Here is a 22,413-nt window from a genome sequence, read left to right on the forward strand (position 1 = left end):
AATCCAGGTAACCTTTGTCAGGCTCATTGGGGTGAATCCTCCTCTGTCTTGGACTTCTACCCACCCTGGCCAGCCAACCTGAGTGATCTCACAGGGGATAATCAAATGCAGAGGAACCAGCCCTTTGGCTCTAATTAGTTTTGCATGATTGTTGAGGGAAGAAATCCATTTTCATAAACAGAAAGGATTTATGCTGCTCCTTCTTGCCTTTTTTTCCCTCCCCTGCTGAGTCCCAAAGCACTTTGCTGAGGGCTAGAAGGGAGTCATTTTATGAATGGTTTAGATTGAGCAATGCATTATTAATAACAGCCAATCAAGCAAGCAGCGTATTATATATCATTTCAGGAGATTCGCTTAATTCAGTGAAGTTATTTATTGCCCATAAAAAAACAGAGAGACTGATTCTTCCTTGTACCTCTGGCTTGGAGGGGAATTTTCATGGGTGTCTCTGGGTGGAAGGGAGGCCCAAGCAGGGCTGTAGCAGCCTGTGGGTGTGTAGAAGCTACCTGTTGGAGGTGGAAGGTGGTGGGACCTTTAGGAAGCCCTCACTCCACAGGGAAACCCCCACTGCAGCCCTTTCCTGTGGGGCTGGGGCTTGCTGGGTGCTGCTCTGCTCACCCTGCAGTGACAGCCCTGCTCTTGCTGGATGGATGAGCTTTACGGCAGCTCAGGGCACAGCAGCAGCTAATCTGGCTCCTGCAGCCCATTGACTTCGCTATTGTTTTACAAGACTTTGATGAGGCGGGTGACAGCAGACAGATGGGGTCTGCTCTCCTCCGGCTGTGCCCCTTGTAGAGGCTGCTCCCTGAACACAACCCTTGATCAGACACCAGAGAATCCCTAGGGTGAAGTGGCATTGTCTGGATCTGGTGACAAGCCCTGCGTGCCACCGTGCAGTCGTAAGGGCTCCTTTGGGGTTGCTCCCTCTAAACTGCTGGGTCTGGCCTGATTCTCCCCTGGCCCGGGGAGGGCGACAGGCAGGGCAGGCAAGGGGAGGGCAGCAGGCAGGGGGAGGGCAGCCTCTCGCCCACCCCTGCCTCACTGGCCAAGCTCCAGCTCCAACAGCTCACAGCTGTGTCCAGGCGCTGCTTGATCCGGGGGCAGGTGGCGGGGGCTCCCAGAAGGGGGGGGGGGGTCACGCTTCCTCCCTGTCTCCCCGCAGTTTCCAAGCCTGGCAGCTCCCACCGCCCAGTCTGGGAGACCCTCACCGCGTCCCTTTCCTGCCCGGCTTCACCCACGTCGAGCCACCCAGGGGACCTGTTCATCCCCGCCCCGTGTCCAATACAGCACCCCAGGCGCCCCGGTGATGGTCGCAGTGCCTCCCAGGTACCCGAGGGACCACCGGTGGCTGCAAGGGTGCGTGTGCGGGCACAAGCAGCGGGGACCAGCCCTTGCACGCCCGGCGAGCGCGGCTGTGCAAAGAGGACACCTGGCGGTGTGTGTCCCTCACTGCCGTGTCACACAGCCCCGGCTGGGGCCACCGGGGGCCACCTCTGCCTCTCACCGGGGGCCAAATCCAGGCTGCGGGGGTTTGGGGAGGGGGGGCAAGGTACCTGCTGCTGCCCGGGCAGGGCGAACAGCGCTCCGAGCATCTCTCCTCCCACCTGACCGGGGAAAAAAAGGAGGGGTAGGGATGCCCCGATGAATTATGTTGGCCTGCGCTGTGTAATTTATTTTATAAAGATATTAATTTGGGTGATTTCTTCCCCCTAGAACTGACCCAGGGTCCTGAACCTTTTAAGCCCTGTGCTGGCAGCAGAGAGGGTCTGCGAGTCCTGTTTGGCACCACCACGAGCATCCCTGCATCCCTGGTGCGTTTGTCCTGAGACCTGGCCAGCTCAGCTCACCCCACAGTTGCGCTCACGCCTCTTCCAGCTCCCAGAGGATGAGATTGCGCTGGGCCAGGATCTTGGCCGCCCTCCTGGTGAGCAGCTTCTCCCGCACCAGGGGCTGCAGGGTGGTGTAGCTCTGCAGGTTGCAGTGGGTGAACATCATCCCCACATCAGCGCAGGCAGGGAGCTCCAGGGCTCCCCAAAGCTCCTGCAAGGCCTTGGCTGTGGCCAGCGTGCTGTCCTTGTTGAGATGCTGCTGCAGGTGCCTTCTCATCAGGTTTTTCAGGTCGTAGGAAGATGCCTTGGGCAGCTTTTCTTTGATCAAGGACAACATATCCACGTAACCACCCACTATGTGGCAGAATTCCACTTTCATGCCCGTGGCATCCAGGGCTTTAAAGAGAGCGGGCATCTCCAGTGCCCAGAAGTTATAGATGACGAGGATGGGCCTGGGGAGTGGGGAGAGGTACCAGAGGAGGTGTTGAATCCCCTCCTCCATGGTGACGCCCTGGGAAAGCAGCGTCAGCACCGACTCTGGCGTCTGAATCAGTGCCTTGAAGGTGTGCTCTCCATTTGCTGCTGCCACCTCCGTGATGTGGTGGGCTGCAGAGGGGAAAGGATCAAGCTGGAGTAAGTATCTGGGGGTGCCCCGCTCTGCCCTGCCCCCAGCCCCGGGAAAGGCAATGCTCACTTTTCTGGTCAAGCTTCAAGCTGAAGAACACTAAGGTGTTCAGTTCCGACCTGTCGTCCCAGGGGCTGGTGGGGCCAGTGTTGTGTTGGGGTGAGGTGCTGCTCCCAGACCATGTGGGACTGGAGGACTTCTTGATGTCCTTGAGCTTTCTGGAAGCCTGCAAGAGATTGGACAAGGGGGCCAAGTCCCCTCTGCTTGCTTGGACTTGGCTGGGAAGGCATGTGGAGCACCCTTGGGTGCACCATCGGCAATGGGTAAGGTCCTGGTTATGCACAATGTCGTGAAACTCAGAGCCTGATGTCCTGGCACTGCCAGGATGGGTTGGGTGTGTGCTGTACCTCAGGACTGTGCTAGCCAAGGGGAGCCCTGTTGAGAGCCCAAAACCAGGGTCTGGACTAAGTGGGCAAGAGCAGAGCCCTGAATGAAGCTCATCCTAAGCAGGCGGGGGCCAGAGGGACACAACACGCAGGTCCTGGGACTTGTCCCTTTCTGCACATCTCATGTGGATGCAGCTCATGCAGGGACATAAACGTGGCTGAGCAACCTCACCATGTGAGATACTGCTAGGTCTGAAGATCTGGTTGGTGTCTAGAGGAAAAGAGGACTAAATCAGGCCAGGGGGAGGTTCGGTGCCTCTCCAGGCTCAGCAGATCCAGTGCCTACAGTGGTGCTTCCCAAGGGTGAGTAAAAGCAGCCACACCAACCATCCCCTGCCTAGCCTCAGCAGGGGTGGGCATCCACAGCAAATAACTCCCTACGGGAAGAGCAGGACAGCAAAGTATTCAAGAGGCTCCCGAGTTGGGTTTCCTCCCTCCTTCACCCAGGGACACCCTGCAGTGATGGGGTGTCCACCTCCCTCTGCACCAGCACTCTGCATCTTCCCCTGCAGTCCAGAAGTGGCGGAAACGTGGCTGGACCGATGTCTGCAGGCACTAAGCGCTCCTCAGCTCACGGGACACGGGGTTGCTTAAATGCCTATGGGCTTCCTCTGTCCGGGAAGGGACAGGAGGATGGTACCAGTGGCGGAGTGGTGGCAGTGCCCTGTGTCCTCCTCTCCTGGTTGTGCCCAGAATGACCCATCTGGCCCGAAGGGAGTTAGATGAACCAAACTCAGCAACAAAATGTGATCACAGATGCTCTTGTTACCCAAACCAGCAACAAGCAAATTGAATTTCTATGCAAAGAGGTTTTATTGAAGGGTTAAGCAGAAGGAAAATGTGTGGGATTTGAGGGGAAGAAATTAATCCGTGCAGAGACACACACTTGTAGCACCGTGGTGGCCGTGGGCAATGGAACCGGGCAGAGCCAGATGCTGGCGATGCTCTTGTGGCTTCAGCTCAGTGTGCAGACTGTGACAGTCCCCAGGTGACCCCACAAAGGTTCCTCCCCAGCACCAAAATCTCCTTTTAAATGTCTGAGCCTCTAGACAGGTGCTCAGCCCTTGCTCTCCACACCCTGAAGGCTGCGGCTTCCCTGGGCTGCATCATGCTGCCTCATCCCACTTTTTTCTCACTCTGCTGATATTCCTTCACCGCCCACTGCCCCTTTTCCAGACTTTAAGCCATTTTTTCCCAGTTCTCAAGGTTGCACTTTCCTAGTGCCCAGCACCAGACTATCGATGAGATGTTTATACCCCTGGGACATCTAATTTTCCAGCCTACACCTTTGCTACACCCTTAAATCCACACCATACCAGGGGACACCCAATCCACACAGGGATTTCTCACAGCAAGCGGCTAACATCCCCAAAAGCTCCAGCCCCGGGATTTTTTGGCAGTAGGAGGGAGTGGGAACAGGGTTTCAGCCCCACAACTCTTTTTTTCCACCCCCCCTCTGTTAGAGATTAATCAGAAAAGCAAAGAAAAACAGAAAAGGAAAAACCGAATAAGGAAGTCAGCAGCAGGTTGGGATTTAATCTGGGAACAGCTTTATTGAAGAGTAAGAAGAGCTTCTGCACTAGTTCATACAAAAAAAGGGGGCTGCTAACCCCTCATTAAGCCAGTGCTGGAAAACCAACTCCACCCAGCTCCCAAATCAGCTGTGATTGCCTCCCTTTCCAAAGAGATCCCCTGCCCTTGCTGGTGATGGAGGATCTCAGCAGGGGTTCCATGCCCTTGGTTCATCTAACCACCTCGGCCAGGGCCATTTGGTTGCAACACACCAGTTTGCAGCATCAGTGCCGTGAAATGTCACCGTAGGGAGCTTGGAAATGTCACTTGGGGGGTGCTCAGATGGTCCCTACCTGCCCTGGTGCCTCCCGGGAGCTTCTCAACCTGTGTAGGCACAGGATTGATGAGCTCCGCGAGCACAGATGCTCATTCAACTTGCAAACTTGATTTTTATATGAAAATTGATATTTTTTTTAAGCTGAGAACAGCCTTCCCAGTGAGATGGAAAGGAAGAGGCCATAAGGACCTACTCAAAAGGGTTGTCTTGGGTGATCAACTGGTGTGGAATCCCACCTCAGAGCAAATCAAATTTGGGTTTGCTGCCTGTGAGAGGGGACCCTGGCTGCTCCAGAACACCACGTGATACCAGCAAAAGTCTTAGTCCAGGAGAACTAGATTTGGGATGGCCCAGATGCCCACCCACCTGGTAGCAACTGAAGGGAAAGAGAAAGCCATAAGCAAGTCTCTGGCTGATGCTGGGAAGGCAGAAGGCTCAGGTCTGAGCACAGCTGGAGAAAAGGGAAGGCATCCCAGAGACGATGGGGTGCAGCTGCCTCTTCTGCCTGCAGTGTGGCTCAGCAAGGAGGAAGGTCTGGCATTACACTCACCACCGTATCTTCCTCGCTGTCCTCTGAGCTGCAGATGATAATGCTGGTGTCTTCTGTGGAAGGAACAGGAGGGTGTTGAAGCTTCAAGACTGTGATTTTGGATCATGCCAGTCTTCCCATGGGAAGACTGATCTCATCTCCTGATTTTTGCAGCAGAGGACAAATGCTTCTACCAGGACCATGAACTACGCAGCCCTTGGATGCTCTTGGATACATCCCAAGGTGGGCGCAACCTCTCAACTGCTGTTTCACCCCATGGGCCCTGTACTAGCCTTTCCAGAAGATGCATTTCATCCTCCCTCCTGTTTGCAGAGCTGAGCTCAGGACATCTCACTGAGGGATGCTGCAGCAGCCTGGAGTGGGGCTGGGTGAACTCAGGGAAGAAAATGTGTTTTGTGAAAAATCGTAGTGTTTTCTGCTCCAGAATCCAGAGCTCCTGGAGCAGGTGGCAGGGGAGTCTCTCTGCACACTTACCCTGCTGCAGTTTTTTGGCTTGTTTTTTGGCTACCTTGGAGGAAGGGCATGGAGCTAGATGGAGCATCCGCACCCACCCCTGAGCATTGCTCTCATTTTTACCCCCTGGGACCCAGCTCCCACCCTCTGCTTCTTCGACCCAGGGGAAGTTGGCCAAGGCTCTGAGTGCATGGGGGTGCCCAGAGGTTGGGAGAGATGGGGCATCCCATAAGTGTGGGGGGAAATGGGGTAATGAGGAGGGCCACGTCCCTGGTCCTCACCTGCATCATCAGCATGCCTGCTGGTGGCAGGGATGCTGCCACAGTTTTGGCTCGATGTAGAGGTGCTGGGCCCACTTCTGTCATCCCACTGGTGTGAACTGGGATCACTGGGGTCTGGCATGTTGTTGCACTCCAGCTTCAATAGCTTGGGTGAGATTGGGCTGCCCGTTCCCACACAATGTGACCTCCGCTTGGGCCATGTGGTGACAGGGGGAGCCTGGAGAGAAGAGAGTGCAGGGGATGTAAGGTGCTGTGGTGGCAACTCCTAGTCCCCAATGGCTCCTGCCTGGCTGGGGCAGTTCTTACCGGGTTTGTAAGTGTCTCCTCAAGGTTGATGGTGAAGGTGGGCAAGACAGTCTGGTTCTGAGGCTGGACCAGCTCCTCTTCCTGCAGACAGAGTGCGGACCAGCGTTAGGGTGAAATGTTGAGACCACCGACCTCTCTGCAGGGATGGGGTGTCCCCCAGCAGCAGGCAGAGCCGGTGGAGGGGGGCAGAAACATGCTCAGCAGGGGGGAAACTGAGATACATCCTAGCCCTGTGGCTTGGCTCAGTGTTTGTGCTTAAGCTGAGGGTGTTTGGCAGTGCTACAGCCAGGGGAGGCTACAATTTTCCCTGCTGAAATTGAGGGATGGAGCAGCAGGCTCAGAGAAGCGGGATGGGGTAGAAGCACACTTGTGTGGTGGAAAATGATGGCTACAAAGCATGTTCTCTGCCCAGGCAGAAACAGCCCTGCAGGCATGTTGTTGATGAAGAAATGGGAGTGATGGGTTGGGGAGGGGAAGGCAGACCCTTGATAAAGGTTTGCAAAGGTCAGAGGAGGGGGGGGATCCACATTTCAGCTGATGCAGGAGCCCTCCCTGCATGGCAGTGCACCAGGAAAAAAGATGGATATCTCACCAGGTTGTTCTCCTGGGCCACCTCAACCACAGGGACAGATGGAGAGTTAGTGCCTGCAATGGAGAGAACAGGGTTGCAATTCTGAATCAGAGGCTCCGGAGCTCCCACCCAGTCCCAGCAGACGCTGAGCTGGGAAAAACCTGCTCAGCAGGTGCATCAAGGAAGGGGCAGCTCTGGTCTCCTTTCCCTTTCCCAGTCCTTTGGGGTGGGATGACCCAAGGAGTTTAGGATCTCTGGGACCCAGAAATCAGCATCACCAGAGCCTGTCAGAATTGTGGGAGACCAAAAAGGAACTCTGGCCATATAAGCAAAGGAGCAAATCCTGGCCCCAGTGGAAATGAGCACCTTACAAGAGTGAGTCTTGGCTCACCTTGCTGGAGGGAGATGGCTCTAAACCCTGCATGACCCAGAGCTGGGCAATGGCTTTCTGAGCTGGTCCAACTCCTGACTGCCTGTGGGATGGGTGGATCCATCCCCCTGGCAAGTCCTCACCTGGGTGCCCCGTGACGCGCTCCACCAGCGCCTGCAGCCTGGCTCTGCACTCGCTCAAGTCCCTGGGCTGTGCTCGGTCCCCAGCCGCCGGCAGCTGCAGTCGCTGCAGCTCCTCCAGCGAGCCCTTGATGAAGGGCTGCATGTCCATCACCTCCTGCTCCGTGGCATAGAGCCTCATCTTCTCCACCAGCTGCTCGCCTGCCTCCATCCGCTGCAGCACCCCCTCCACGCGCTGCAGCTCCCTCATCAGCTCCCGCCGGCCCTGCTCCTGCCGCGCCTCCACCAGCCCCAGCAGCTCCTCTTCCTCCCGTCGGATCAGCCGCACCAGCTGCTCCACGCGTTGCTGGATCAGCTCCCGCATCTCCCGCTCTGCCTCCTCCAGCCGAGCGGCCTCATCCTGCAGCGCCACGTAGGTGGCCTCAAAGCCACTTCTCTTCTGCCTCAGCTCCTGGCTGATGGTGCCCAGTTCCTCCTGCCTGCGCTGGGTCTCACTGCGGATGTCGCAGAAGGAGGCGTGCTGGCTGTCCAGCAGCGCGCAGATGCAGCACAGTGCCTTCTCACACGTCTTGCAGTAGATGCTGGAAGGAAATGGGAGCATCCTTCAAAGCTGGTACATGAGCAGAGGGAGAAAAGCATTTCCACTGTGCTGGGCATGATTCTCCCTCCCCAGGTGACAGCAGAGGAGTTTAACATGAGAGGAAACTGAGGCATGGGACAGGAAAGGGCTTTGCCTCATGTCACCAGCTGCGGGTGTGGGTATGAAGCTGGGTGTTCAACCTACCTTTGCTCCCTTCCCTCCTCCTGGGGACCTGCCAGCCCCTATCATACCCTGCTCCTGGCCAGGATCTCACTGGGATTGCAATGGTCCCTCTCCAAAGGCAGGTGATAAAACCCCCTTGTCTCTGCCTTCCTGGCAGAGTTGGTCCTGGAGCAGCAGCCCCAGAGCCCTTGGTGCAGGATGGGATCCAGGGACAAGGCACCACTCTCACCTGGAGATGTAGCCCTGGTCAGCGTGACTGGGACTGGAGCACAAGAGGTTGCAGGACTTTCTGGTGTCTTCCAGGAACTGATGGGCTGACTCAGCACAAAGCTCCTCCACCCTCCTGGCCTTGTGGCTCCTCTTCTTGAAGAACCACTGGTGGTCATCAAAGCACTTGGTGCAGAGGAACTCCTCACACTCACAGCACCACACCACCGCTGCTTCCCCCCGGCACCGGCTGCAACTCGGGCCACTGCTGTTACTCATCTTCTTGTAGATGCTGAGCCTGGCCTGCAGGTTGGTGAAGAGCAGGTTGTCCATGTCGGGGATCCCGCTGGCCTGCGGGATGGCCGTGCAGCACTTGGGGCACTGCCCAATGGGCTTGTTCTCACTCAGGCAACCGAGGCAAAAGGTGTGGAGGCAGGTGAGGAGCTTGAGGTTGGGCGATTCCTGCCGGCAGCCCTCGCAGAGGATGAACTGGAAGTCGTCCTCCACCTTGGAAGGGTGGGCTGGAGGGGAGCACGGGGGTGTACCCGGCTGGGGTTCAATCTCCGTGGGGGCAGTGGCACCGTCTCCATCTAGGTGGGATGTGGGAGAAAGACCCCATTGGAGCACATGAAAAAGAGGAGGATGGCAAGCTCAGTCCCCCCCCCGTGGGGGCCATGCAGGCCACCCATGGGCAGTCCGCTTCACCCACGAGTCCAAAGGGAAGCGATAAGTGAGCCACAGGGTGGGTGGCTGGCTCCTCACCCTCCCTCCTGCTGGGGGCAGATGGGTGGCAGCACCCCGGCAAGGAAAAGCATTCTCTTCCGGGGAGATTCTCTGCTGGCTGCAAAGGGTTGTGCTCCCTCCTGCCCTCAGTGTGGGACCCTTGGAGGCTCGCGTCCCCCCTCCCAAAACTCTTTCCCTTTGGGGGATTTTGGATTTCAGAGCTGGAGGATGAGAGGGCGATGACACAAAGCTGCAAAGCGACGTTTCCTTCACTTTGCTGTCAGTTCCCTCCCCTGCCCCGAGAGCAGGGGAGGGCAAAGTGGGGGCCTGGCGACGGTCCCCCCGGGCTCCTGCAAAACCTCCCGGGCAGCACCAGGATGCTGGCACCAGCCACCAGTCCCCGGAGGTGCCCCCTCCCCATCCCTCGCCCCCTCAGACCTCCCCCAGCCCAGGAGCACAGGCAGGAGGTCCCCGAATAAAGCATGGGACCCTCCCCCTTACCTCCTCCCCACACCCATGCGATGGGTTTGCACCCTAAAAAGTAACACCCCCCACCCAAACAGGCAACCCCCGCGGCTCCCTTTCGGGGGAGGCAGGGCCAGACTTTGCCCCCCTCCCCGTCCCTCCTCTCCCTCCCGAAAGGCGGCGACCCCCGTTACCTGCCGGAGGTCCGGGGCTGGGCGGCCGGGGGGCTGCGGGGCTGTCGGGCATGCGAGCGGCGTGGCCGCGCGGCACTCCACGCAGCTTTCGTTTCTCCAGCCTGACAAAGGGAGGAAGAGGAGGAGCTGGCGGGAAGAGGTGGGGAAGGCAGGGGGGTTCCCACTCCCTTCCCTGCCTTCCCTCTGCCCTGGGGCAGGGGAGGAAACTTCGCCGGGAGGGGGCACGCAGGCACCGGGGGGCGCGTGGCTTGGCACCGGGGATGCAGGCACCGGCGGCGGGGATGCTGGTACTGGGGGGATGCTGGTACAGGGGGGATACAGGTACCAGGGGGATGCAGGTACCGGGGGGATGCAGGTACCAGGGGGATGCTGGTACAGGGGGGATGCTGGTGCCAGGGTAGGGGGGGAAAGATGGCAAAGCTCTGCTTCAGCTGCTAGATAGGACCCCCGAGCTGTGCTAGGGTGCATGTCTCGGTGCTGGCTCGGCTGCAAGGGCAGCTGCTGTGTCTGGGGCAGGGTCTCAGGCCCTCGCTTCAGCCAGGGGGGCTTTAAAACTGCCCTATTGCCAACCCCCATCCCCTACAGTGCTGCTCCGGGCTGCTCTTTGCTCTCCGCTACCCTTTGCATGCCAATGAGAGGGAGTGGGAGGGTTTTGGCATGGTAAGAAGGCCATGCTGGGGCAGGAATTGCTGGGAAAAATACCTCTCCTGCTTCCCTGTGGGGCTGGGTACCCTCTGGAGCCCCCCAAGGTGAATGTGCAATGGAGGATGCCATGCCTGGCAGAGCAGTTCCTGGGCAAGGCCTCTCTAGGAAAACTCACCCAGCCGTGGGCCGTGAACCATGAACCGTTTTGTTTCGTCCCTGTGCCGTCAGCAGCCACATGACAAGCGGACCAGGAAGCACAAGTGGCTGCATCCTTCCCCGCCAGCATCCTCGCTGCGCCTCCGGTCCCCACGGCCACAGGGCTGGTGGTGGGGACACCCCAGGGGTATCTCCCAGCTCCAGGGGGCTGCGAAGCGGAGGGCAGCTGCGGGGCTGCAGCTTTTGTCTCCCAGCTCAGCTCCTGCCCAGAGGGTCGCTGGGAGGATATGAAGACCCCAGCCCCCCAGCCTGGGTGAGACCCCCGCAAGGAAACCCCCGAAGGATTGGATTTCTTCTAGCAAGCATCCTTTGTGATCCAGTGGCACATCAGGACAGGGAGGTTTGTGGGCAGCTGGGCAGGGACGTTGGATCAGGGCAGGGACAGGCAGAAGCCGTGCTGGGCACAGAGGTGGCTGCAATGGCAGCGGGAAGGTGGCCTTAGAGGGCTCTGAACACCGGGAGCAGGACCCCATGCAAGGCACCAGCACCATGTTCAGTCGGTCAGGATACCAGGCCCTTCCCTTGGGAGACTTTGACCGCTTCCAGCAGTCCAGCATCGGGCTCTATGGTGCCCAAAAGGGCTTCTTCTCCTTTGGATCCAAGGAAGACTCCCTGGGACCGGCCAGGAATACCACAGGTGAGTCCCAGCCTTAGAGGGGAGTTGCTGCCTTCCTCCCTTTTGCCACTGTTGCTGTAGGTGCCGTGCTGGCTGGGTGCCCCCCATGCTGTTGTCTTCCCTGGGGTACAGGGTACATGGGGGGAGAGGCTTGGATGGGGGTTCACGGGCAAGGCAGGGGGTTTTGGAGCAGGTACATCCCTCTTTCATCCCCCTGCAGACACCTCCCAGGGCTGGCTGTCCTGGATCTGCCATGGGATTATCACCTCCTTGGTCTTCTTGCTGATGGTTGTCACCTTCCCCATCTCAGGATGGTTTGCCTTGAAGGTAAGGGAAGAAAGCAGGTGAGAAGGGGGATGACAGCCCATCCTCCATGGCAGGGACTGTTCCCAGCTCCCCTTGCTGGCATAGCTCCTGGCACTACAGGATCCAGGGTTTTGCTTCTGCCCTGGTCTAAACTTCCCGTTCCAGATCGTGCCCACCTACGAGCGAATGATCATCTTCCGCCTGGGCCGCATCCGGGCGCCGCAGGGACCCGGCGTGGTCCTGCTGCTGCCCTTCATCGATCACTGGCAGCGAGTGGATCTGAGGACGAGGGCCTTCAATGTGCCCCCCTGCAAGGTGAGCTGGCTTGGGCCTCAGGGCAGGATGGAGAGGCATCCCTGAAATACCCGGAGCAGGTGGATTTTGGGATGGTTTGACCCTTGGTGCTGTGCAGGGACCCAACTTTCAGTTCCTCCGTCATCACGGCGAGGTGAGGGGAGTTGTAACTGGTGCTGGGAAGCCAGAGTCCTCACCTGCCTGAGCTGAAAAGCTCCTCTGGACTTTGCACACCTTGCTCAATGGGTGTTCCTGGCTGGAGACCTCTCAAAAACATCAATCCCTATCCTTCCCAGATGTCATTCAATAACAGCCCTGTGCTAGAAACTGTCCTCACCATTCAGTCCAGTTTAATCTAATTATTTGGGTTGGTTTTGTTCCTAATAACCCTCTTAATAAAGAGATCTAGGGCTGGTTGCCAGCTGGGAAAGAAGTGAATGCTTTTGCTCCCAGGCTCTAAGCAGAAGGGTTGGGCCATGGGGTAGAGAGCGGAAGAGATCGTGACTCCCCTCTGCCCCAGCTGACCTCCAAGGATGGGGCAGTCATCTCCATGGGTGCCGACGTCCAATTCCGGGTGTGGGACCCCGTGTTGTCTGTCATGATGGTGAAGGACCTCATCGCAGCCACCCGGATGATGGCACAGAACGCCATGACCAAGACCTTGGTAAAGAAGAGCCTCCGTGAGATCCAGGTGGAGAAGCTGAGGATCGGGGAGCAGTTGCTGGTAAGGACTGCCCCAGCCCTGTGCAGAACCCCCTTAGGTCCCTCGAACCCCTAGGGTCTTGGTGTGGAAGTAACAGTAAGGGAAAGATGGAGCTGCTGAAAGTCCATCTGACCATGGACCTGGCTAGGGAAGGGAGCTGGGAAAATATGATGATTAGCGAGGAGCAGATACCTTCAGCCTGTGGATCTCTGGAGCTTACCTCTAAGGACTTAGGCCACACAGAAAATCCCATGTGTTGTTAGCACATTTGACCTCCATATCTCCACCAGGAAAATGACTGGGGGGGGGCTGCAAACTGGAAAAGGCTTTTGGGGAGAAAAGCAGGACAGGTCAGTGGCAGAGAGGGGATAAGTAATACCCACAGCCGATGTGGGCCAGGCCAAGATCTTGTGGGTTGAATGCCTACAAAAGATGATGTAAAAAGAGGCTGGAGGGATATACTGGTATGTCCAGCACGGTTTGGAGGCCAGCCATGCTGCCCGGTGGAGCACCACACCAGGCCATGTTGCTCAGGGGGGAGAAAGGAAGGAGGCCAGCCTGGGAGAGAGCCATGGAAAGGGGAACAAGACAGACCTGTCCTCCCTGTCCCGACCTCCTCCAGGCTGGGAGAGCAAGTAGAGGAGCAGGGTTGAATGTGAGCGTGGAGGAGGTGGACTGCTGAGCCTGGTCCAACACTCCACATCTAAAGCTGGTGGGTAGCAGAAGTGTAAGCTCTGGGATGCCCACGGTTGGGGGTGCTATGGTGGGTGGTCACCATGGCTATACCCAACTCTGCCTGGGCTGCTAACGCCTCTCCCTTTCTTCTCGGCTCTGCAGCTGGAGATTAACAACATGACCAAGTCCTGGGGCCTAGAGGTGGACCGGGTGGAGCTGAGCATGGAGGCTGTGCTGCAGCCACCCCGGGAGAACCTGGTGGGCCCTCTGGCCACCATGCCACCTGTGCCTGGGCTGGAGGGGCTGGATGGCACCATTCAGCAGCTGGCTGCCCATCTCTTCAGCAGCACTCTGGCTCTGGCAGGCAGCGGGACCAATGCTCCAGAGGCAGGTAACAAATCCAGGGCCACTGCTGGGCGATGTCCATCACGCCTGATGACCTTTTTGTGCACTGGCTGTTTGACAGAGGAGTCAAAGTCTGGGAGATATCACAGTCCTATGAGCACAGCACAAATAGTCTGGTAGGGGGGAGGAGAGAGGACCGCTTTGGGCACAGATCCATACAGCACGTGGCACAACACAACCTTTCTAACAAGACACCAGTGGTGGGATGGGGGAGGGTGGGACCCGATCTGCAGGAGCCTGGGCTCAAGACCAGCTCAGATCTCAGCATTTCCATCAGTCAAACCCAAGCCTGAGCTTGCTGAGAGAGTCACACCTGAGGAGAACACGGATCTTTTCCCAGAAACCCTGAACAGTTTGTGCTCCGCTATTTCTTTCAGGGTTAATTTTCCAACCCCCAGTATCAGGGGGAGAGTAACCCATGGCAGGCAGAGGAGCAGGTGTAGGAACTGGCAAAACCAGTTGTCCTCTTCTTGCTTAGCTGGAAACTTGCTGGATGAGTGGGTTTTTTTGCTCTGGAGACCTTTTCTGGTGGGTCCATGCAGATCAGCAAAGCTCACCACCCGAAGGTGTCCCCTCAACCCACTTCTGTCCCGTTGTGCCCTGCAGATAGTGTGGAGACAGTGAACGAGGTGGAGCCTCCCACCGCTCCCCTCCTCACCACCCCGAGCAGTGCCTGGAGGAAGCCCAGTGCAGATGAGCTGTTCTCAGCAGTGGAGCCTGTCCTCTCTGAGGCCCTGGTCAACCAGGTGGGAGCATCCTACCAGGTCAACATCACCCTGCCCAGCGGCGCCCAGAGCACCTACTTCATAGACCTCTCCTCAGGTCACCACTCTTTGGGGTTGTTGTGTTGGAGGTGGGAGGGTGTTTTGTGCATGTGTCCCCTTTGCATGCTGTGAACCCCACTGGGCTTGGTGGTAGCTGGTCCCAATCCAAGCCCATCTGGCAGCTCCATGAAAGGCACCCCCCAGAGTCCATCAGCTGAGCACTGAACTTTGGTGTCCATGGCCTTGAGTCTGTGCTCCCTGGAGGTCCGAAGTATAACTTGGTTTGGGTTAAACCCATGAATTTTCCTTCAGAGAGTGTTGATAGAAAACTGGCAGCCAGGTCTCCTCATGGCTGGCCAAGTGGGATGGCTCAGCGACCTTAGGGTTTGTTGGCTCTCACATGCCACCAGCCCAAGGGGGTAGTGATGGAGGGACATGCATGGGCAGTGCCTTGGGCCACTGCTATGCTGGAAGATGTTCCCCCATCCCCCTCATGGTTGCTGATGGTTTTCTTGGTGGCCATGGCAAAAGTACAGGGCTTGGAGGTGGACCACTGTAACAGGGCACTGGCAGAGCAATACAAAGGAAATTTATCTCCTTAAGGAGTAAGGACCCCTGTCCCCACAATCCCCCTGCCAGGCCCTTGCTGTCATCTGGCCCAACTCAATCCTTACGAAATGGTGGGGGGAAGTGCTGACAGGCAAGGCTGGGTCATGAAGCACCCTGTTTCTCCCTCTCCCACCCATTGTGTCCTATAGGCAGCGGGTGGGCTGGCCGCAGCATGCCTGAGGGCAGCCCCGACGTCATTCTGGAGGTGGCAGAGAAAGACCTGCAGGACCTCTTCTTAGGTGACCTGCGCCCCTTGAGTGCCTACATGAGCGGGAGGCTGCAGGTGAAAGGTGACCTGCATCTGGCCCTGAAGCTGGAGGAGCTCGTCAAGGCGATGAAGCAGCGTAGATAGAGCATGCGTGTGGTTGTGTGTCTGTGTGCATGTGTCTTTGTAGGTGTGCGAAGGCGGGGGTACACATAGAGGTGTTGTGCAGTGGGGGCCTTGCCCTGCTGGACCTCCTGCTGCCCTCCCTGTGGAGGCTGCAGGAACTGGGTGAAGACCTGAGCAGGGAAACTGAGGCTGAGCTCCATTGCCTGTCCTTGTCCTTGGCTTTACCTCCCCTGCCCATCCTTCTCTTATGATGTTACGGGATGGGAACCAGTTGGTACCCCAGCACGTGCCAGTTTGCTTTCAGGCCTCATGGCCAGTATGCCACCAGGGCACGGAGCGATGTCCTGATGCCCTGACAACAGGCTGCATGGCCAGGCATCTCAGACTGGAAGGGACATGAGCTGAGCAGAATGGATAGAGAAGAGCATGGGGACACTGTGGCCAAGGACGGTAGTCATGGGCTGGGGTGGGCAGCCAAAGCGGGGCACGAGGGCTGGCTGGACCAGGCTGGGATGCCACCAGCGGGCTGGAGTTGGGGTCCAGCATGGTGCTGATAATGGGATACTGGCACTTATAGGGAAGGAGCAGAGATGGCATTTTGGGGAACAACCTGCCTGGAGGTACCTGAGCCTTCCCGACACATTGGTTTGTAATAAGTGATTGCGCTTATTTGTGCTTCAAAGTGCTTTTGCATGCGTGCTGTGAGGTCTGTCCACGGGGGTGTGTGGACTGTATATAGCCATATATAGATATTTATTTATTTTGTAAGCTTCCTTTCTATCAACTTTTGATGGACAATAAACCTGGTCTGCAGCCTTGGGCAAGATGAGCTGATGACTTATGCAGGCAGCCGGGGCTGCACCCCTCGGTGCCTCAGTTTCTCCAAGGGACCCCAGGGTGCTGTGTAAAGAGGCCACGTGCTGGTCAGGGCATGGGAGCTGCTGCCAGTCAAGGAGGCTGTGTGGTGGGACTCCATCTCACCATACGGTCGTGATGAACACATGAAGTCCTGCCGTGGCGAGGAAGCGTTGCCAGGATGCTTCTCCAGGGATGCTCAGCTCCCCAACAGCACCCAGCACCCCAAGGGTTAAAAGGTCTTGGAGCTCCAAGCAGCTTTACCAGCCCCCAGGATGTTTTGCTGGGACAAGCCCACTGGTCTTGCTGGCCTAGCAAGGGGCAAGGGGGAGGCAGGGGCAAGGAGAACTGAAATGTCTCCAGAATTGAAGTGTTTGGAATTGAAATATTTCACGGGTGAAATCAGGCCAAGCCTGGGGCTGGGTGCCACCAGCCTAGGCTAAGCTTTAGAGATCCTACAGGGATGAAAAGCCCCGAGGAGAGGTGGCAGTAGTGCCCCACCGTGCCCTCTCCCTTTGGGGATGCCGGGCTAGGGGAACCCCAAGTGTTCCTGGTGGTTCCCGTTCATGGTGGTCCCCATGGTGCAGGGGGTACCGATGCCCTGCAGGAAGGAGCAAAGGAGGGCCAGATACAGCCCCCCCAGGACAAAGATACAGCCCCCCCAGGACAAAGAGGGATGTGGAGAGCGTCTCCAAGGCGGGGGATGGTCCCTGAGCCCCCCCTCCCAGAAGGTTGCAGACGGATAGGGTGGTCGCAGCAGCAGAGACCCCTTGCACAGCCCCCCCGGAGCCGGGCAGGGCACTGCGCCCTGCAATACATGTCCTGGGAGATGCTCTTCCTTGGGGAAATGCCTTTGGGGTTTTTTTTGGTGTGTGTGTGTGTGTTCTTGGGGTCTCCTCCCAGTTTCCTGGCTGCTGGATGGCCGGGAGGAGCTGGGGGTGTAACCGGGGCTGGGAGCAGGCTCTGCGCAGCGCCACCCCCCCCCCCCCCCCCCCCGAAGGAGGAGTCAACGGCAGCACCGAAGAAACCGAAAGTGCCGGCGGCAGCGCGGGCAGGGGGGCTCGAGGGGGGTCCGTGGGGCCCTGCCCTGCCCGCCCCGCCATGGCCGGCAGCGGCTCCCGGGTGAGCGCTGGGGGGTGCGGGCCGTGGGCTCCGGCCCTGGGAGGGGGGGTCCGGGCCACCAGGAAGTCCCGGGTCCCAAGGCGTGGCCCTTTTTTTTTTGGGGGGGGAGGCGCGATGGGGTTAAGAGTTTTGGGGTGTTCCCCACCTCCTCGGGTTGGTGGGTGGCAGGGAGAGGAGAGATGGTCCCCAATGCAGCCACCCCACCCCAAGCCCTGCAAAAGCACAGATACGGGAGGGAGGAAGGCTGGAGGCCAGAGGGATGGGCTGAGCGAGGGGGGGGGCGGCGCATGGCTGGGTCATGGCCCCCACCCTGCCAGGCTGTCATCCTGGGGTCTTTAGAAGCTTCCTCCGTGCCCCATCCTCTGCGCTGCCCCCTGCAGCCCTCCCTAGCCCCATAGCCAGGGGACCGTCTGTTCCCTCTTTGCTAGAAAGGGATACGCTCAGCAGGGCCCCATCCGTCCCACCTGACCACGCTGCACGGGCTATAGCTGCCCTGCTTACGGGGCCTGAGTATCACTGGTGGGAACTGGTTGCTCACTGGTTGCTCCAAGTAGGGTTTGCAGGTCACCTCCCCCTCCAAGATGTCATTTCAGAATCTCTTAAAAACACCCCCCAGCACTCATTCCTCTTCCTCTCTTCCTCCCTCCACAAGCTCCTAGAGGACGACTTCCAGTTCATCCTCTGCGAGGGCTGCCGGCAGGAATCGCCCAACCTCAAGCTCCTCACCTGCCTCCACACCTTTTGCCTCAGTTGCCTGAGCAAAAACAAGCCTGTCAGGCAGTGCCCCAAGTGCTGCACGGCCATCCCGCAGGCCAGCGTCATGGACAACCTGCTCTTCACCAACCTGCAGGCCAGGCTCAAGGTCTACAAGAAGATCATGGATGGAGCTGACTTCTTCTGCAACAACTGCAAGAGAGCCGGTGAGTTCTGGTGCTCCGAGTGCCAGGAGTTTCTCTGCACCCAGTGCTTTGAGGCCCACCAGCACTACCTGAAGAGGGAAAGCCATGAAGCCAAGAGGGTGACTGACATCAGGGCAGGGTCTGCTAAGGACTTCCTCAAGGCTACCAGGAAGACTGGTAACTTGTCCTGCTCCAACCCGACCCACAAGAACCAGACTGTAAGGTAGGTCTAAGGAGGTCTGTCTCCAGTGCGTGTGGTTTCTTGTCACAAATATCTTTGGCCTCGTTCATGATGGAACTGAACAGCATGTTCTCCACTGCCCTGATTGGCACCATGTCATGCAGAAGATGGGTGGGAAGTAGTGACAGGTGGGCTCTAGGGCATGGAGGGAGGGTTTGGATGAAGCCAGGTTTGAGGTGATGACAGGAGAGGGTAGAACGAGGGAGAGGAGTGCATGGAGTTCTCCTTGCTGGGGTAAGGAGGGTGAGGCTGATGGAGCTTAGCAAGAAGACCTTGCTGTGATAGGCAGCAGAGTGTTTTGCTGATGGTACTAGACCATCTTGGAGAGGATTTGGGGAATAACATGGGTGCAATGCAGGACAAGATTTAACTGGGTAAGTCCAAGAAAGAGGGGAAGAGGCAACAACATCCATGGAGGCCAGCACTGCTGCTAGCCACGATGGCCCAGATGCAACCCCTCCCTGGTTGTCCCTGATGTCCCTGGCCCACCACTTGCCAAGGCTACCAAGACTTACATGAGAGATGATGTTCTCCACTCCCCACTTGTTATATTCTTGCCTTAGGCATCTTATGGAGATAAGGTACTCTTTGGTCTTATGTTTTTATACATAACCCCAAGAGGCACTCATAGAAGGGCAGAGAGCTCATTTCTTCACTGCCCGTGTGGTACGTGGAGGAGTGTCTACCATAACATTTGCACAGTCACGACAGTGACTTTTACCAGCCCAGCAGATGAGCAGAAACCCCGTGGAGACAGTGAACCAATGTGTTTTTTTGCAGTTGGGAGAGTATAAAACCAGATGCCCGTCCCAAACTTGGTGGTGACTTAAATTCAATGAATGAACTAATTTGCAATTTGATAAATGAATGAATTGCAAAGTGCATGGTCTAAATTACCCCTTTACTTGTGCTTGGCCTTACAGCATCTACTGCAAGAAGTGCTGCAAGCCTATGTGCTGCATCTGCGCGCTGCTGGACAGCCAGCACGCCTCCTTCTGCGACATCCGCAGTGAGACCCAGCGCAGGCAGGAGGAACTGGGCACCATCAGCCAGGAGCTGAGGCAGAAGAGAAGTGGCTTTGAGGCCACCTACGTGGCGCTGCAGGATGAGGCCGCTCGGCTGGAGGAGGCAGAGCGGGAGATGCGGGAGCTGATCCAGCAACGCGTGGAGCAGCTGGTGCGGCTGATCCGACGGGAGGAAGAGGAGCTGCTGGGGCTGGTGGAGGCGCGGCAGGAGCAGGGCCGGCGGGAGCTGATGAGGGAGCTGCAGCGCGTGGAGGGGGTGCTGCAGCGGATGGAGGCAGGCGAGCAGCTGGTGGAGAAGATGAGGCTCTATGCCACGGAGCAGGAGGTGATGGACATGCAGCCCTTCATCAAGGGCTCGCTGGAGGAGCTGCAGCGACTGCAGCTGCCGGCGGCTGGGGACCGAGCAGAGCCCAGGAACCTCGCTGAGTGCAGAGCCAGGCTGCAGGCGCTGGTGGAGCGCGTCACGGGGCACCCAGGTGAGGAGGCACTTTGCCAGGTGGGCTGGGGAAGGGGGGACCGAAAAGAGAGTTGAAGGTTATATCCCTGGTTAGACCATGTTCTCCACGAGGTTGAGGTCTCCTTCCACATGGTGACTTGATGGACCTGTGCCTCCAGCATTTGCTCACGTGGTGAGCGCACTCCAACCTCCCCCAAGGATGGCTGGGTGTTGCTGTGTCCATCATTCCCAAAGCAATGCTTGTCTCATGCCCTTGTGGGCTACAGCGGTCCCCCAAAGCAGTGGTGCTGGGAGGGAACATGGTGAATCACTTGGGATGGAGCCATGCCATGGGTTGAAAGACAAAGGAGGTGAGTGGCACCTGGAGATGGGGTGCGTGGATCAGGGGCTTGCTGAGGCTGGTGTTCACAAGGAGGAAGCAGGTGGAAGGGTTGGATCAACCACACATCCTCTCTGAGAAATGTTTGTGTGGGTGACGTGCCGGTCCCTCAGGGGTCATAACCATCCTCCAGGCCTTAGTGTCCTGCCACTCACTGACCACTTCTGCTCCTCACATCTCTAGCCAGTTTGTCTTTGCTCAGCGCCTTTGTCCACAACCGCCTGGGGCAATTCCCTTTTCTGGTTGTTGATTACCGCCTTGGGACTTGGGACGGCTACCCAACCGGGAAGGTGAGACGTTCCCCCAGAGCACTTCCCCCAGAGCACTCCCCGACAGCGATGGCAAGAGGTCCATGACCACTGCTAGGTTTGCCCAGGTCTTCTCCCAGCTCTTCAGCAGAAGCACCGTGGTGGAGATGGTGGTGGTTTGGCAATGGTGAAGGCCTTGGCATCTGCGCTGCGTGCAGGGACAGGTTTGGTCAGAAGGTGGTAGTGTCCTTCCAGAAAATAGGGGAGGGGGGGAAGAAATGGGAGGAAGAGGCTTTATGGGGTCTTCTGCTCCGTCCCCCTGCTGCTGTGTTCAGATCTGGGCTATGATCAGTGTTCTCCTTGGCCCTATGTGGCCATCCACCACTGAGCTCCCCAGGGCAAGCTCATGGGCTATGGATGATCCATAGAAGAGCCCAAGGGGTAGGGGTGATGCCCTGGATGGAGCTTGGGGTTTCCTGGAGAGGAGCTGCCTCCCACCCCACACCTTCCATCTCCATCACATGGTAAGTATTGTCCCTCCATCTCCCCTCTCCACCCCACCAAGGCTGGGAGGACCCTCTGAGCCCTGATTCTTCCCTTCTGCTTCCTTCAGCCCCCCTCCCCACAACAGGTACCTCTGCTCCCCAGCATGACTCCCCATCTGAGGATGAGATCACCCTGATCCACGACCTTGAGCCTCCCAGGGAGCAGTGCCAACCACATGGAGATCTCCCCGTGGGGCTGCCTGCCCACCACCAGCCCTGTGTCCCTGCGTCAGACCCATCTGGTGGCAGAGGAGACATGTGTCCAGGCCAGGAAGGGGATATGCCCCTCACCAAACCCACTCCTCCAGCCCTTCTGATGCAGAGGGATGAAGAAGCAGAGGAAGACTCGGGATCAGCCCACGGCAACACTGTGTCTCTTCTCAGGAGCATTCAGGACTCTCTGGCCTCCCTGCAGGAAGGTTTTGGTGGCTGGGCCAGGTCCAACATGCAGCAGGTGGACAAGTTCCTGAAGATCAGCGATCGCCTCCTGCAATCTCAGCACAAGGCAAACAAGCACCTGGTGTCCATGACCCAGGAGGTCCAAGCCATGTCCCACTCCCTGGCCACCATTGCCTCTGCTGTGGGACCCTTGCTGCAGCCCACGGCCAGCACATGGGACCCCCCTACCACAGATGACTGGCCATCGCTGCCCTCCAACATGATGGAGTTATTCCCTCCCAGCACTCTGCAGAAGCATGAACTGCTGGTCCCAGCAGCTGCCACGGCCCCTTCCCCCAGCAGACCCCCTTCTGCTTCCCCCCCTGCCAGCCCAACACACTCAAAGACCCCCAGCCCAGCCTCCAAGGGAGAATGCCCCAAATCAAGGCACCCCACCAGGGGCAAGCGTGGTGGGAAGCCCAGCACCAGACTTCAGAAGCAGAGGAAGAAGTGAGGGTCTGCAAACCAGAACATTTGCCTGGACTGCAGCCACTTGGAAACCCCTTTAAAGGTCCCAGTGGAGGACTTGCAGGGTGATTCAGCTGGGTCAGCCTGCCCCAGTCCACTCCTTCTGGGGACCATGGAGGAGACAACCTGCTGTTGCATCATCCCAGGAAGGGATGGACTACCCACCATGAGGACCATTTTGCCCCAGGTCTAATAATTCTAATAATTTGTAAGAATAATGATTATTTATAATACCTAATAGCTTTAATATTATCACTGATAATGATTACTCTATTAATTATTTTACTGCCAGTCATTTCAGCACCACTCCTGCCCAGGAAGCTGGTGGCTGTTCAGGAAACTGGTTCCTGTTCAGGAAACGGTTAAACAGCCACATGTGCACAAGCATTTTCCACCCTTT

The 22,413-nt window shown here is 57.7% G+C and overlaps 4 protein-coding genes across 7 annotated transcripts in view; 2 read left to right on the plus strand and 2 right to left on the minus strand.

The window, feature by feature from the left end:
* The window catches only part of LOC308067845 (immunoglobulin superfamily containing leucine-rich repeat protein-like), a 142,327-nt gene that overhangs the window by 15,484 nt on the left and 104,430 nt on the right, over positions 1-22,413 (minus strand). The window lies entirely within an intron of this gene.
* On the minus strand, positions 1,692-10,687 carry LOC308067837 (protein PML-like; the record flags this gene model as incomplete). The annotated part of the gene is made up of 10 exons (XM_080397342.1): positions 1,692-2,435; positions 2,524-2,680; positions 5,300-5,352; positions 6,034-6,250; positions 6,340-6,420; positions 6,932-6,984; positions 7,424-8,001; positions 8,413-8,980; positions 9,773-9,873; positions 10,593-10,687. The coding sequence occupies 10 exons, from the start codon at positions 10,685-10,687 to the stop codon at positions 1,861-1,863; spliced, it is 2,478 nt and encodes an 825-aa protein (XP_080253468.1). The 3' UTR covers positions 1,692-1,860.
* Positions 11,105-16,154, plus strand: STOML1 (stomatin like 1; the record flags this gene model as incomplete). 3 transcript variants are annotated; one of them, XM_080397363.1, is made up of 7 exons in its annotated part: positions 11,105-11,270; positions 11,470-11,576; positions 11,721-11,870; positions 12,370-12,573; positions 13,390-13,618; positions 14,239-14,454; positions 15,155-16,154. In XM_080397363.1, 7 exons carry the CDS (start codon positions 11,105-11,107, stop codon positions 15,355-15,357), a joined length of 1,275 nt encoding a protein of 424 aa, XP_080253489.1. In that variant the 3' UTR covers positions 15,358-16,154. The 3 variants fall into 3 exon arrangements, with proteins under 3 accessions (XP_080253489.1, XP_080253491.1, XP_080253490.1); XM_080397365.1 differs by having other exon boundaries at positions 14,239-14,378; XM_080397364.1 differs by having other exon boundaries at positions 12,460-12,573.
* On the plus strand, positions 17,161-22,286 carry LOC308067840 (protein PML-like). Of its 2 annotated transcripts, none has more exons than XR_013929772.1 (4): positions 17,161-17,313; positions 17,966-18,435; positions 19,377-21,086; positions 21,176-21,313. XR_013929772.1 is itself a non-coding variant. In XM_080397348.1 (4 exons), exons 1-4 carry the CDS (start codon positions 17,293-17,295, stop codon positions 21,997-21,999), a joined length of 1,893 nt encoding a protein of 630 aa, XP_080253474.1. In that variant the 5' UTR covers positions 17,161-17,292; the 3' UTR covers positions 22,000-22,286. The 2 variants fall into 2 exon arrangements, 1 of the variants encoding a protein (XP_080253474.1); XM_080397348.1 differs by having other exon boundaries at positions 19,377-19,954; positions 21,176-22,286.

Source organism: Falco punctatus, assembly GCF_963210335.1.
Source record: "Falco punctatus genome assembly, chromosome: 7".
Lineage (NCBI taxonomy): Eukaryota > Metazoa > Chordata > Aves > Falconiformes > Falconidae > Falco > Falco punctatus.